The sequence below is a fragment of the Clarias gariepinus genome, chromosome 18, assembly GCF_024256425.1.
Source record: "Clarias gariepinus isolate MV-2021 ecotype Netherlands chromosome 18, CGAR_prim_01v2, whole genome shotgun sequence".
Classification (NCBI taxonomy): domain Eukaryota; kingdom Metazoa; phylum Chordata; class Actinopteri; order Siluriformes; family Clariidae; genus Clarias; species Clarias gariepinus.
This window is the reverse complement of record NC_071117.1, coordinates 8,481,606-8,497,058: the sequence shown is the minus strand read 5'-3', so window position 1 is coordinate 8,497,058 and position 15,453 is coordinate 8,481,606. Positions and strand designations below refer to the sequence as shown.

The window sequence follows — 15,453 nt, the reverse complement described above, 5'->3', positions numbered from 1 at the left end:
AGGGCATAATAAAAATATTACAAAATATAGAAATATAGCAATATAGGGGGAAGGGGAAAAAAGTATATCCAAAAAATTTTAAGTGGCAATGTCTGCATGAAAAGTGACTTATGAAAGTGTCATGTGCAATGGTTTTAGATATAGAAATATGTATTGCATGAATGTGTCCATGATTGTCCAGTCAATGTCAATGTTTAAAAGAGGGCCAGGGGTAGCTTAGTGGTTAAGACAATGGACTACGGTTTAGAAGATCCCAGGTTCAAACCCCACAACCACCAAGTTGCCACTGTTGGGCCCTTGAGCAAGGCCCTTAACCCTCAACTGCTCAGATGTATAATGAGATAAAAATGTAAGTCGCTCTGGATAAGAGCGTCTGCCAAATGCCTAAATGTAAAAGATGTTACTCCTGTGTGGTGGTGTGATTGAGATACCTTATCGCCTGAGGGAAGAAGCTCCTCCTCGGTCTCTCTGTGTTGGCCTTCAGGGAGGGGAATCGCTTCCCAGACCGCAACAGTCTGAGGTCCTTCACCATCTTCCTGGCCTTGGTTCAGCACCGCTTGCTGTGAGTGCAGGTCAGGGAGTTCGGTGTGGTGATGCGCTCAGCTGATCGCACCACCCTCTGTAGAGCTCGTCTGTCCTGCATGGTGCTGTTTCCAAACCAGGTTGTAATGTTTTCCATCAGGAAAAGAATTAGAAATTCCTGAGCAAATTCCTGAGCACCTTAGAGGGCAGCCTGAAGTCTCTCAAGCGTCTGAGGTGGGAGAGACGCTGTGTTGATGTGACAGGACCATGACAGGTCCTGCGTGATGTGAACACAGAGGTATCAGAAGCTGTCCACTCTCTCCACTGGGCTCCTGTTGATGATGTGGGTCTGGTAGTTTATTTCCTGCTTTGTACTAAAGTCCACTATCAGCTCCTTTGTCTTGCTGACGTTCAGGAGGAGATTGTTCCTCTGGCACCAGTTCTCCAGATTTACAATCTCCTCTAGGTAGGCCGACTCATCATTGTTGGTGATTAGGCCCACCACAACAGTGTCGTCAGCAAACTTGATGATGGCGGTGGAGTTGGTAGTGGCCACGCAGTCGTGGGTGTACAAAGAGTACAGCAGGGGCTCAGAACACAACCCTGGGGGGCTCCAGTACTGAGAGTGAGTGAGGCTGAGACATGTCAGCCCATCCTTACTGCCTGTGGTCTGCCAGTCAGAAAATTGGAGATCCACTGACACATTGATGAGCTGAGTCCCAGGTGCTCCAGCTTGGTGGTGAGTGTGGAGGGAATTATGGTATTAAATGCAGAGCTGTAGTCGATGAAGAGCATTTTAACATAATTCCCTTTCCTAGTGTCCAGGGGCCTCATGTACAAAGACTTGCGTTGAATTCATACCAAAACATTGCGTACGGACAAAGCTGTAAATGTGCGTACGCAGTAAAAAAATCTGATGTATGAAACACTGCGTAAGCGAAATCCCACGCATATTCTCTTTGTACATCCGAATTAACGTGAAATTAAGCGCACGTGCACGAGCACAAAACCCCCCCCCCTGCCTCCTCCTCCGTATAAATATGGTAATGACTCCACTTTGGCAAAACCAAACAAAAAAAGCAATGGCAAAAGCAAGCAAGAAGAGAAACTTCACAGAATGTGAATTGGAGGTGCTCCTATCGGAGATAGACCGGAGAAAAACTGTTATTTGCATTATTGTTTGTCCTCCGGAATTAATAACAAAATAAAAAAATAATTAACTGGGATAATATTTTTAAATACATCACTAACCACGTAGCCACCCATCGCGCACCCTGCCACCTTGGAGCCTCATTCCAACCATGCTGTTTGTGAGGATGAATGAATCATGGGTTGACCCAGGCTACCTTTCCACAATATTTGTTAGGCGCATTTAAGCATCACATATTATTTGCACATTTATTAATTGAAAATGTTTCCGATTCACGTATGCAAATTCGTCTTCAGATGGCGCCTTTATAGCAGTGTGCGTGCAGTCGATCGCTCCGATTACATTAGGAAAACCGGCGATCGCTGCAAATTGCGCTTTAATGTTTGGCTGGTCAACTGCATGGTATGGAAACCTTATATACCTGCTAGACACGCGGATGATCCCGTCCCATACAGCTGGCATTGCACGGCTCAAAGACGACTGGCTTAACCCCAAGCGGTCTGCCAGTTTCCTTTGGAAAGAACCAGTTGCCAGGAAACCAAGCATTGTCGGCACCTGTAAGGGAACGGGTAATAAGTGGCTCCTCGCTGTCTCTCTTTCCAAATTTGGACCCAACTCAGCACAGAGCTCCAAAAGGATCGTTCTTGGAAATCTGAAACAGGTAATAAGCCAGTCATCATCGTGGGCCAGGAAATCACTGTGATCCCTAAAACGTGTCCCTTCAGATTCGGCCATTGACAATGTCTTCTAAAAAGGCCAACACTGCCATTGCCATAGACTAAGGGTTGTATACATTTGCAAATGTTTTTATATGTTCTAAATCACATAATTGGTAGAAAAATATTGTGTCAATTAACCCATTTTATCAATTATAAATTAATAGCAATGTTTTTCACATGTGTTGGTGCAATACTTTGTAGTGTGCAATTTAACATAATTGCCTCTAGGAGTCGCCAACGGAAATAAAACAAACACACACAAGAAATACACGTACGCCAGACATGAAGTTGGCGTGGAAGAACGCACATTCTCACGTTAATTTCACTGTTAGTAAATCCGACCGTGAGCGTGGAAACTGGTGTAAGCAAAGTTTTTGTAAGCAAAGTTTTTGTGCGTTGATACATGATACATTGTGCCTTGATACATGAGGCCCCAGGTGAGTAAGTGATGTGTGGAGGAGATGTGAGATTGCATCGTCTGTGAAATGGTTCTGGCGGTATGCAAACTGTAGTGGGTCGAGTGTGTCCGGTAGTGAAGAAATGATGAAGTCTCTGACCAGGCGTTTAAAGCACTTCATCACTACTGAGATGAGGGCTACAGGCGAATAGTCATTGAGAGAAGCGGGATGAGGTTTCTTTGGGACAGGAACAAAGATGGACTCTTTAAAGCATGTCGGGATCACCGACTGAGATAAAGAGATGTTGAATATCTCTGTGAACACAGGTGCTAGCTAATCTGCGCAGGTTCTGAGAATACGACCTAAGATGCCGTCTGGTCCTGCTGCTTTCCTGGTGTTCACTCTCTTGGAAATCTGAAACAGGTAATAAGCCAGTCTCTTGAAGGCTCTCTTACGTCATGCTCGGTGATGATGAAAGCGTTTCCGGTGCTGGCAGTGTCTTCCTGTTTGTATCCGTTAGCGCCATTAGCATTAGCATTGCTAGCGTCTTTAGCTGCAGCCTCAAAGCATAGAATGTGTTCATCTCGTCTGCCAGAGTCGCGTCCGCGTTCGTCATACCGGTTGTTGGTGTTTTATAGTCCGTAATTGTACTTAGTCCCTGCCACAGGTTCCTAGAGTCACTCTGATGGAGCTGTGACTCAATTTTTCTTCCGTAGCACTGCTTCGCCTTTTTCACCGCCTTCCAGACATTGTATGAAGCAGCCTTGTATGGTTCCATGTCCCCCGACGCAAGTCCTGTGTTGTAGGCAGCAGTGCGAGATCAGTGCGAGATGGTTTTATCCACCCCCGGCTTCTGGTTGGGAAACATTCTACAGTAATAGTCTTTTTTTCCACGGTATAATCCGCTAGTTTCCCGATGAATCCCACAACCGCTTCCGTAAACACGCTGACGTCATCATCGGAGCTGTTTCGGAACATGTTCCAGTCTGCGTCATCAAGTGCGTCCTGTAACGCGGCCACCGATTGGTCCGTCCAGCGCGCGACCTCCCTCTGAACCGTAACTTCCTGTTTAAGCCTTTGTTTGTATTTTGGCATGAGGAAGATGGTGGCGTGGTCGGATTTACCAAACGGAGGGTGAGATTGTGCCTTGTAGCCGTCCTTGACTGTAGTGTAACAGTGGTCCAGTGTCCTTTCACCCCTGGTGGGGCAGGTGATATGTTGATGAAAATTCGGCGCTGCGCATTTGAGGTTGGCACTGTTAAAGTCCCCCGCCACAATAAGCACAGCGTCCCGGTGTTGTGTCTGGTGCTGTGTGAGTGCCTCATGCAGCTCGCATAAGGCAGTGTCCGTGTCCACTTGTGGTGGAATATAAACGGCGCTGATAATGTCTCTCTGGAACTTTATCCCGGCCTGGAAGTCATCGAGTTTGTTCTCCAGTGACTGGATGTTGGTGCCATCTTGGATTTACATGGAAGCACTGACCTCAAAAGTTCAGAAAGCTATATTCCAGAATGTACAGTAGACTCCCATGTCTTACACATGTGCAGCTCCTTATACAATTATGGCATAATTACACAAGGCAATACAGCCCAGTGGCTAGTGTATTGAAAGCACACACTATATTGCTATAGAAAGCATACACAATGAGAACCAAAAGTTTTTTTTTTATTAACACTGACTATTATTAACCACATGGAAAATGCATAACCCTTAACCAATCAGAATGCACACTGCAATTCTTGCTGTAGTTATCCAGCCTGCAGCTCAGGTTTGTGGAGAGTCAGGCCTATACAACAATATGTAGTTGAAGCACGTGAAAAAAAGAAACCACCTGGCCTTTCAGTTTGGCCTTTATGGCGTCAAATGCGTGCTGTGCTTTGTCAGTTGACTGGAATTTCCTTTGCTCTTTTATGGTTAGGTTGCTAAGCAGGGTTGTCAGAGTGCTGAAGTTTCTGTCAAAACATCTTAAAAAATTGGCAAGTAATGGTTGAGACCTTCAAAGGTGGCGTTATTGGTCCTTCAGGGTTATGGCGTTCAACTCTCGAGAGTCAATAGTCTTCTTTTTTCTTTACAAAAAAGAACCCAGCTCCTGCTGGTCAAGTGGAAGGATGAATAAACCCGAATAAACCTCCATGACCAGTTGTTCTCGAGGGAAAAATGAGAACAGCCAGTCCATAGGGGTAGACCAAGGGATCAGGTTGATTGGATAGTCTGTAGCTCGTGCTGTCAGAGTCATCCAGCCACAGGGTTCTGTCCACGATCATCCAACCACAAGTGAGTGAATGATTGATTTCAATGCTTGCAAATTACTAGTAAAATAACAATAAAGAACACCTGTTATGCAAACACATACTCATGACTCATACTGACACTCTGAAGTTATTTTACAGCTTATCATTGTTATTACTAGTCATGCTCCACTTAAGTGAAGCCTACCATGACAAAATAGACAACTCTCAACGTGTTATGATGAAAACTTCAATGGAATTATATCATGTAAAGAAAAAAAAACATGTTGTTAATCTGATCATAAAATACATAACAAGCACTGAGTGTCAATTACAAATTGTTCATCTGATTTGAGTGTGTGAAAGAGTGAGAGCTTGACAATATGTAAACTATGCTACTTGAAAATCTGTTAGTATAAGACATAAGGGTGTACATTCATGGTGAATAGAGCTTTATGAGGGTTTACTGAGAAAATAAATGCACCATAGTATCTGACCTCAGGTCACTTTCTTTCTTACCCCGCTAAAGCATGTACTGAAGATTTATGAATGAACAAACGAGTAAACGGTACAATACAATAAGAAAATTATTAATGCTATTGATCCATTAGCAGGCAGATCCCGTTTATCCATTGTCTGTACCACTTGACATAGGGCACACAGCAGGACGGGCATGGCACAAACATACTCAGAGTCATTTAGCCACAGGTTTTACACTTTGTCATCTAGCCACAGGTTCTGTCCACGATCATCCAACCACAAGTAAATGAATGATTGATTTCAATGCATGCAAACTACTAGTATAATATTGTGGCGTAGGCGGGGTTTTGGACTAGTAACCATCATGCTTTGCGGGAGGGGTTGTTAGGTGTTCACCCTGTCGAGGAAAGGTGTTTGGGTTAGTGGCTTTGGCCAGGGTGTGTGTGTGTGGGTTAGAAGTGTGTCCTGTTGATGTGTGTTTATTGACTGTTGACTGTGTGGTTTATGCTGTTTTGTGCCATGATAAATAAAATACTCCCAGCCATTTGCATTGGGCAGCAAGGAAGCTCACTCGTCTCTCCAAGTCCCTTCGTAGCAGTGAAAAACGCTACAATTGGTGTCAGAAGTGGGATGGAGAGTAACAGGTTAGAGCGCACCCTGGAGCAAGCTTCAGCCCCGTGCGCCGTCAGCCGGCGAGGTGACCTGCAGCTGCACCTGCCGTCCTACAATGGCGCTGTCGAGCCCCACGCGTTCATCGCCCAGGTGGAGCTAGCCGCCGACTTCACGGGCTGGTCCCCGGCGGAAACAGCCCTCTCCCTAGAGGGCGAAGCGCTCCGGGCGTTGGAAGACCTCCGGGCGGATGAGAGGAAGGATTGGGCAAAGTTGCGGGAGTCGCTCCACTTCCGGTTTAACGCGGGTGACAGTCAGGAGGCCGCGTGCGAAGAGCTAGCGACCCGCGAGCAGATCGCCTCCAAGCCACTGGGGGCGTTCGCCATGGACCTGAGATCTCTCGCACGCCGGGGCTACCCGGAATTTGGGCCCGTCCAGCAGGAAGAGCTACCTCGCTGTGCGTTCCTGCGGGGAATCCGGCCGTCGCGGATTCGCGAGCACATCCGGTTAGCGGCACCGGCTTCCCTGTCTGAGGTGCTGCGCGAAGCCGAGCGCGCCAAGCCCATCATGGCAGAACACCACGGCGAAAGAGCCGAGCGTTCTCCCGTAACTCGGGGCCGCTCGGGAGGTGAACCTAGCTGGGGACAGGGCTACCCGTCGCGGCTATGTCTCAACTCAGCATCCGAGAATCCAGGACGACGCCAAGGCCAAGGACCGCTGGACTACCACTGCAACGGTCTCAGGCCTGAGGACAGCGTACCCCAGCAGCCGTTACAACTAGCTGCGGGGAAGCCGCCTCCCACAGCCGTCTCTGTTTCCCCAACTGCCGGGCCCAACTTCCGGTCAGGACGTGTAGTAAATCGCGAGGGTGTCTACGTGAACTGTGGCCTGGACAAAGTTTTGCTACGGGCGCTCGTGGACACCGGCTCTACAGTTTCGCTGCTGCGCTGGGAAGTATTAGACCAGGGCGAGCGCGGTTGTATGCTGCCGGCCCCAGCCTTGACCATTCGCACCGTGTCGGGGAGCTATTTGGAGATACGGGCCTGTCGCACAGTGCGAATACAAGTAGGTGCAATCAGTCTTTCTCATCCATTCTTTGTGGCAGACATTGAGGATGACTGTATCTTGGGGTTGGACATTTTGGAAAGGTGGGGTGCGGTACTCAATCTCGCTACCACGTTACGGGGTAACTTCAGTTTAGCCAGGTTGCTAGTTCCCAAAGCGCAGCCGGACGTGTTAGTAGCGCGCACCAGGGGGGCGGAACTTCCGGTGGACGCGCCATGTAAACATCCGGTAGCAGATCAAGCGAGAATAATGGCCGAGCTTATGCAGCGTAGCAGCGTAGGGCTAAGTCAGACACAGACCGACACAGTGAAGTCCCTTTTAGATGAGTTCGCGGACATTTTCGCTGGTGTAACGGACGCTGTGGGCGGACGCTGCCCCGCATTAAACTCCCACCAGGTGACCGCGCCAAGGCTGCTTCCAGCAGGTGAGTCCAGAGAGCGACAGGTCGGACTGCTGTACATGCTTTAACCTGTAGGCTATTTTCCACCCCTTCCTCCATTATAATTTTTTAAGGACTGCTTGATATTCAACTTTTACTTAAAAGAATTTTACCATTTACAGAATGGTTCATTTTATGCACATGAAAAATATAAATAGGTGGAGGTAAATAGAGGTACTTTTTGTTGGACAAGCCTGCATTATTTAACTGCCTAATTACAGTATATCTTCTCTTTGTTAATCTGCTTTTATATCCTGTTAGGATGTAATTAATAAGGACTTGTACAGTTAAACACCAGTGTGAGTCCTCTACATTGATCAAGAAAAACCTCAGCTCAACCCATCCAGAGCGGACATCATCTTGGAAGGCACCTGGACTATGATTAAACCTCTGTTTAAATAATAAACAAAAAAGGTTTATAAGACACATGTTCTTGAATTTCATTCACTGTTAATAGAGCTTTATGAGTGTTTCTTGAGAAAATAAATGCACCATAATATCTGACCTCAGGTTACTATATTTCATACCCCGCTAAAGCATGTACTGAAGATTAATGAATGAATAAATGAGTAAACGGTACAATACAATAAAAAAATTATTAATGATATTAACCCATTATCAGGCAGATCCGTCCATCCATTTTCTGTACCACTTAACATAAAGCACACAGAAGGATGGGGTACAAACAATCGCATGGCACAAGCACACATTTACATAAACACTCACACACTTCAGACTACTGTACAAAGCATGTCATTGGACTGTTTAAGTCTAACACAGAGCATGGGGAAAACAGGGCAAAAATATTTTACATTAATTCTTAGTCACAGCAAAGGAATTTCAGAACTTTTTTACTTTTACTTATGTTCATATTAGGAGATTATTGGGACCTCTCTCAGATGCTTAATTTGCCTGCTTTAGGTATAATGGATGCACCTATGGCCCAGAAATATGGCTTTACTTTAATTAAACTAGATACCACGATTAAACCTTGTGATAGAAAAAAAAAATACCCTTTATTTAATCCAACAGATGATACAAGTGGTAATAACATTAAAAACCCTCGGAAATGCAGGTTTTGTTTTAAAGCAGGATACTGTAATATAAAGCTTGATTGTCATCATCCTTTATTCTTTATCAGATTCTCTACGCTTGTATAAGCATATTAATCAAACACTTTTGTCTCCCATGACTAAAATGTCTGGAAATTTCTGTAAATCTTTACAAAAAAGCCTTTGTAAAATGTAAAGGATTATTATTGCAATACCCTATTCCTGTGCTGTAGTTGTAAAGCCTTTTCCCTAAATCAGAAAATTTTGTTGAAGGCAATAAAAAATCCTTCTCATTTTAATCTGTTTATAATCCAAAATATATTGTTTTCTTGATTTAAAAATACGTCCTCATTTAGATTTTACATATTGAGATTGTTGCCCTGCAATAGATTGGCACACTTTCCAGGGTATATCCCACCTTGTGCCCTACAGTAAGTCTGCTGGGATAGGCTCCAGGCCCCCCACAACCCTAAATACAGGATAAAGCGGTATAGACGATGAGTGAGTGAGAGATATTGTCTCTGTTGCTAAAATTAATAAATATTTTAATTTACTTAATTCTGTTTAGGAGACATAATCTAAACATACCAATTTTACTTTTTTATCATCGTTTACCATTATTTATGGTAAATAACTATGACTGAGACAGTCAGGTCTGACTTGATCTCATCTTGGATTTGACAATAGAGGTCTTACATACTGTACAGCCTTACTTTGTGTCAATCAAATAATGTTATGGAATTCAGTGCTATATATAAATAGAAGCATAGTATGGCTCATTTGTCCACAGAAAGTGGTTGTGATTTACAGAATCAGTGCTAAACATCACAGATGTTGACATGCTGAATGTCACAATTGATGACATTCTTGCATGAAACAGCAATGAACAGTTAAGCAAACTTACAGGCGCATGGAAGATACCAGGTGAGTCGTCCACAATTTAAAGGATACAAATGTATACCTCAACCATCAGATGTATGTAAAATTAGGTTTTCTGTCCCTACTTTTAAGACACAAGTTTCCTTTCATCCACCATGTAAAGTTCCCTCCATCCTTCTTGAAATAATTTAGAACTCTCAATTCAAACACTCATGAAAACAATGTTTTAAAATATCACTTAATGTGAGCTTTCCCTTAATACAAACTTTGCCTTTAAATGGTTTCTTATTTGGTATACTTCCAGCACAAAAAAAACACAATATATAATCTTATAATCTTTTGCTCAATATTGTATAGAGAACCAGAGTAGCATGGTGCTGCATTGTAGTCTGTCACTGGACCATGTCTGCATGTGGAGCAAAGCATTGAGCAAGTGTCAAGCATTCGTGCTGGTTACGTTCCTGATGGCGTCACTTCCTGTAGGTGCAAGTATTTGACCACTTATGGTGTTACATGTTACCTCTTATCTTAATTAATGTCCACTGGATTTTTTTTTTTTTGTAAATGCAACACCCTTTATATTTAAGCTATTTTTTTTTTTTGTAGCAATACAAATTGATTAAATTGATTACCTGAATCTTTCATTTCAGTATGCTACTGCGTTGGTAGAAATTGATTTTTTTTTTTTTATTCATTGATGAGCAACAGAAAAAAAGCAATTAGAGACACCACCTTTATTCCTTTATTTGCATAGATTTTAAAATACTACTACTGACTCATAAAACACTAAATGGTCTCATGGCACAGTAACTGGGTGAACTGCTAGAGTTTTATAAACCGCCACAGCTACTAAAGGATGCAAGCTGTTTGTTAGTATCTTGTATTATGAAAACTACAGCAGGGGACAGAGCTTTTTCTTATAAATCGCCAAAGTTATGGAATAGCTTTTCTGGGAATTATGTTTAAGTCTAGGCTAAAGTCCTATTAATTAAGCCCAGCCTTTTGTCAATAGATCTGCCTTAGGTAAAGGAGCAGATCTGAGGGACTCGTGAATGTAGAGTATTAGAACTGGTATGTTTGGATGCTGTCTTCCACACTCTCATTGATCACCCAGGTTTATTGACAATGGAGTGACTGGTTGCTTTACTTCCCAGAGAGTCCTTATGTCTTGTGTTCCCATGTCTGTGTTGCACTCCACACTAAATATACAGTACATTTACCTTATACATTATATGACTGTGATCATACATAACTGTTCTGTCTATCTTCGTTTCTCTCTATTGAGCTACAAATGGTGCCTTTGAGCAGCCAGTGATCAAGACCTCTTCCGCCCTCCAGAGCTGTCTGACTCATCCTGGTGCCACATTTCTGGTTAGACGTCTTGTCACATGAAGGTGTCGTGTGGTCTTCTTGAGATGCATGTGACGACTGGGGACGGTTCCACTTAACCATAAAGATGGCCGTGGACTCGGCTGATATAGACAGCGGTTCTCTGATGGCTTGTGACTGCAGTCACTCAATAGTTCAGTACTGGAATTCTTACAGACAGTTTTGTACCAGAGGCCACAATAACAAAGGTAATATTTACTTAAACACATATCCTGTTATACTTAACTTCCAGCCTCCTAACACATCGTATGACTGTAGATCAATTTCTGCTATCTGATATAATTTTTTTCTTGCCACCATCGCCCTCAGCTTGCTCATCAGGGACAATCTAATCATTATCATTTATGCATGTTTTCTTTCAGCATTTCAAAAAAAAATTAGAAACTCACAATTGAATTGAATTTAATTCTCCTACTTGTGAGGACTTATTACAATTATTACAAATTTTACAATTATTTAATTCGCTCTATAAACAGAGACAAAATTGTCTCTGTCAAAATTCAAAATTGTATTTAAATTCTATTTTTAAGAGAATATTATTTACATTGCATATTCTTATTTGTTATAAAAACTAAATAATTCATTTTTCTACAGGCTTTAGGCTGAGTTTGATGTTCTCCAGCTTCTCCTGCGTGAAACATCTCACATTCGTTTGTAGACATGGAGGATGTTTTTGCAGTTTGGACAGGAGTGTTCGACGTCCTTGCAGGAGTGCACGCAGAAAGGAATCAAGCAGCATGGCCACATACTACAGAGAGATAGCAAAGGATGTGTAAAGTTGTGTGTGATTGTGTTTCATGTGTGTGAAAGAGTTTGATATCTCTTACCATAAGATAAAGAGTCCCCCAAAAATCGCCCAGGTAAGGAGTCCATTGACAGGTCGAGTAACTGTGACAACCTGCCTCTGGCAGTAAATACACTTCTTTGATGCTGGTACGTCTTTCAAAGGAGGCTCCATCACTGCAATTACACACACACAGGCACACAAACAGAGCCACACATTTATTTTTTAACAGTTTTACAGAATGCACAGTCTTAAGAATAAGGAAGCAGGAGATAGGTAGCAAGTGTGTAAACTCAGTCAGTAAACCAGCTATTGATATGTTTCTGAATTTGCTTTTGCTTATTCACATTTGTCATATTTTGTTGCATATTAATTTTTGGGGGGTTTTGCTACTGGAGTTGAATAATTTGTAAAATCTTACCTACAGGACCAGGGGACTCAATGATCAAAGGTGGAGGTGAAGCCTGGACGTATACAGGAGGGGGAGGTTGTTCGATGATCATAGGTGGAGGAGGTTGTTCAATGATCATATGTGGAGGAGGTTGTTCAATGATCATAGGTGGAGGAGGTTGTTCGATGATCATATGTGGAGGAGGTTGTTCGATGATCATAGGTGGAGGAGGTTGTTCGATGATCATAGGTGGAGGTGGTTGTTCGATGATCATAGGTGGAGGAGGTTGTTCGATGATCATATGTGGAGGTGGTTGTTCGATGATCATATGTGGAGGTGGTTGTTCGATGATCATAGGTGTAGGTTCCGGCTGATTGATTATATAAGCCATGGTGTGGAAGTAGATGAGGTTTTTAAATGCACTTCTTTTAATGCAGCTGTGGAAAAATATGGGGGAAGATGAAAAAAGAGAAACACTGAAATGACTAAAAATCTAAATTATTTGATTATTGCATGTACAAAAATGATTTTACAGCTGACAGGAATATAAACCAACAGGTCGTGAACACCAAAATATTTTTACACACTGCTTTAATTGAAACCTTGGTTTACGAACACCCCAGAGTGTGAACAAATCAGTTCACAACCAAAAAAATTCACCTCAAGTTTGTCCCTGTTTATGAACTCCTTCGCAGAACATGACCAAGAATCATCCCAAGCTGCCACTATCAGCTACACAAAGGCATGAGTGCGTTGCACAGCATCAGTTGTATCTGTACATGATGATGCAAAGTGGAGTGACGTCCATGCCTTTGCCGAGAAGTATCATCAAAACAAAACCATGACGAACAGAGTGCTACACCTTTTTAACGCTAACATGGTGGCTTTTTTATTTATATATATTTATATTTCATATATATAAAAGAGAGAGAGAGAGAGAGAGAGAGAGAGAGAGTCCTCCACAATTTTTGGCACCCCTGTGTTCTTAGGCTTCAAATAAGTTATTTTTTACATTACATAATTTTACACTGAAAATTTTAGAAATATCTGACTCAAGTGAATAAAAAATCCATCACTTAAAGAAATTATAGTTTTTTTTTTTTTAAATATTTAATCCATAATTATTGGCACCCCTAACCATTCCATTAAAATAAATGTAATTTAAGTATTTTTGGATATTTACTGTAGTTTTTAAAGTTGATCAGAGTATCTATAAACTTTTAATGAATCATTTATGACTTCCTGTTGACCTGTGGTATAAATATGACATGACCCAAAGGCCTATTTCTCTTATCCACTCCTTAACCTGGGAAAGTCAGGCAATTGCTACAATGCCTAAACTTGCCCATATCTACAGTCAGAGGAATCATTAAGAAGTTTAAAATAACTAGAACAGTGACAAAAAAGTGACAAAAAAACGAGGACTCAAGTTTATCTTGCCACAACGCCCAGTGAAGAGGATTGTAAGAGAAGTAAAAAATAATAAAAAAAAATTCAAAGCTCACTGTTAGAAAATTGCATCAAAAAGTGGCATTTTGGGGTCACAAAATCTCCCTAATTACCATCAGACTCTATCTACATACTGTACCAACATGTTGTTTAGGAGGCACGCAAGGAAAAAGCCTTTTCTCACCTACAATCACAAACATAACTGTCTGGAGTTTGTTAAGTGGTAATGGGATTTTAACTGGGATTGTGTGCTGTGGTCAGATGAGACTAAGATATAGCTTTTTTGCAACAAACATTCAAAGTGGATCTGGCGTAAAACAAAAGATGAGTATGCGAAAAAGCACCTCATGCCCACTTTGAAGTATGGTGGAGAAGCTTTTGATTCTGTGGGCCTTTTTCTATTTCAAGACCCTAGAAACCTTGTTAGGGTCCATGGCATTTTTAACTCTTTAAAATAGGACATTATAAATCCAAACCTGGTAGCCTCTGTCAAAAGATGTTGAAGATTAAATCGTCATTGAAATGGGTGGTCATTGTCACTGATCAAAAACATGCGGCAAAATCTAGACAAAAATGGTTTAGCAGACAAAAAACATCAAACTAGAGGTTCGAGGTTCTAGATTCAGAATTTTTCTTTTTTTTGCATTGTGACTCTATATTGTTTAAAAAAATCTTAAAAGCCTAAGAACAAATCTTAACTAGGGGTGCCAATAATTGTGGAGGGTGCTACATACCCCTAATGCCTGGTTCGTCCGCTGTTAAAAATTAGACCACCTTTAATGTGACCTATAATCTGTACAACTCAATTGAAAAATAAACTGAAATTTTTAAGGGTGGGGAAGTAAATATAAAAAAAATAAAAATAATGTGGGTGCAGAAATACTGTACGTACACCCTTAAACTAATACTTTGTTGAAGCATCTTTAATTTTTTTTATATTTTCTTTAATAAAAAATCCTTCATTTTTGCGAAGCTGCTTTGAGACAATGACCATTGTTAAAAGTGCTATATAAATAAAATTGAATTGAATTGAATTGAATTGAATTTTATTACAGCACTCAATCTTTTGGGGGGAGGAGTCTATCAGCATGGCACATCTTGATTTTGCAATATATGCCCACTCTTCGGATCCCGCATAAATTTTCAATAGGATTCATTTTAAAACTTTAATCTTCTTCAGTGGAGCCATTGTTTTGTTGATTTGGATGTATGGTTGGTGTCATGCTGAAACATGACGTTCCTCTTCATCTTTAGTTTTCTCGCAAAAACCTGAAGGTTTTTTTTTGCCAACATTGACTGGTACTGTATTTAGAACTGTTCATAATTTCCTTTACCTTGATAAGAAAAAAAGCCCCAAAGCATGATCTGCCACCACCTAAGTGCTCTCACATCATACCGTGACATTTTTATGAATCATTTTTGCTTTAACTGAACCTGGCACTTTCTTTACTCCTTTCATTAACATCTGCAGCGAAAAATTTTTTACCATAATGTTTAAAAACTATTTTTGCCTGTAGTATGTTGCTTCTTTAAACCCACTCACCCCCCCCATACACACACACACACACACACACACGTACCTTTGTGCTATGTCCCAGTCCTTTCTGACAAACACAGAAGACTAAATCAGATTACAGACAACACCCTAGGTACAGAGAAAGAAGAAGTAAAGAAACGTGATGAAAGCAATGCCCCTCCTTTTCTGTGCATCTAGCTACACCGTGTATTAAACCTACTCAGATATAAGTACATATTGTGCACAGATTTCCATATTAATAATAATCAGGAGCCAAGAACTCAGTACTTGAAACCCTTTTGTTTATTTGAGATTTTTTTATTTTTGTTTCTGTCATGTTATTATTCTTATTTTTAATCTGTGATAACTGATAATCCAGACCA

The 15,453-nt window shown here is 41.7% G+C and overlaps 1 protein-coding gene across 1 annotated transcript; it reads right to left on the bottom strand.

The window, feature by feature from the left end:
• Window positions 1-11,315: 11,315 nt before the first annotated feature.
• Window positions 11,316-15,184, bottom strand: LOC128506202 (uncharacterized). Its single transcript, XM_053476537.1, has 4 exons — window positions 15,135-15,184; window positions 12,136-12,542; window positions 11,758-11,890; window positions 11,316-11,678 (listed from the first exon to the last, which is right to left on the bottom strand). The coding sequence occupies exons 2-4, from the start codon at window positions 12,494-12,496 to the stop codon at window positions 11,573-11,575; spliced, it is 600 nt and encodes a 199-aa protein (XP_053332512.1). The 5' UTR covers window positions 12,497-12,542; window positions 15,135-15,184; the 3' UTR covers window positions 11,316-11,572.
• Window positions 15,185-15,453: the final 269 nt, after the last annotated feature.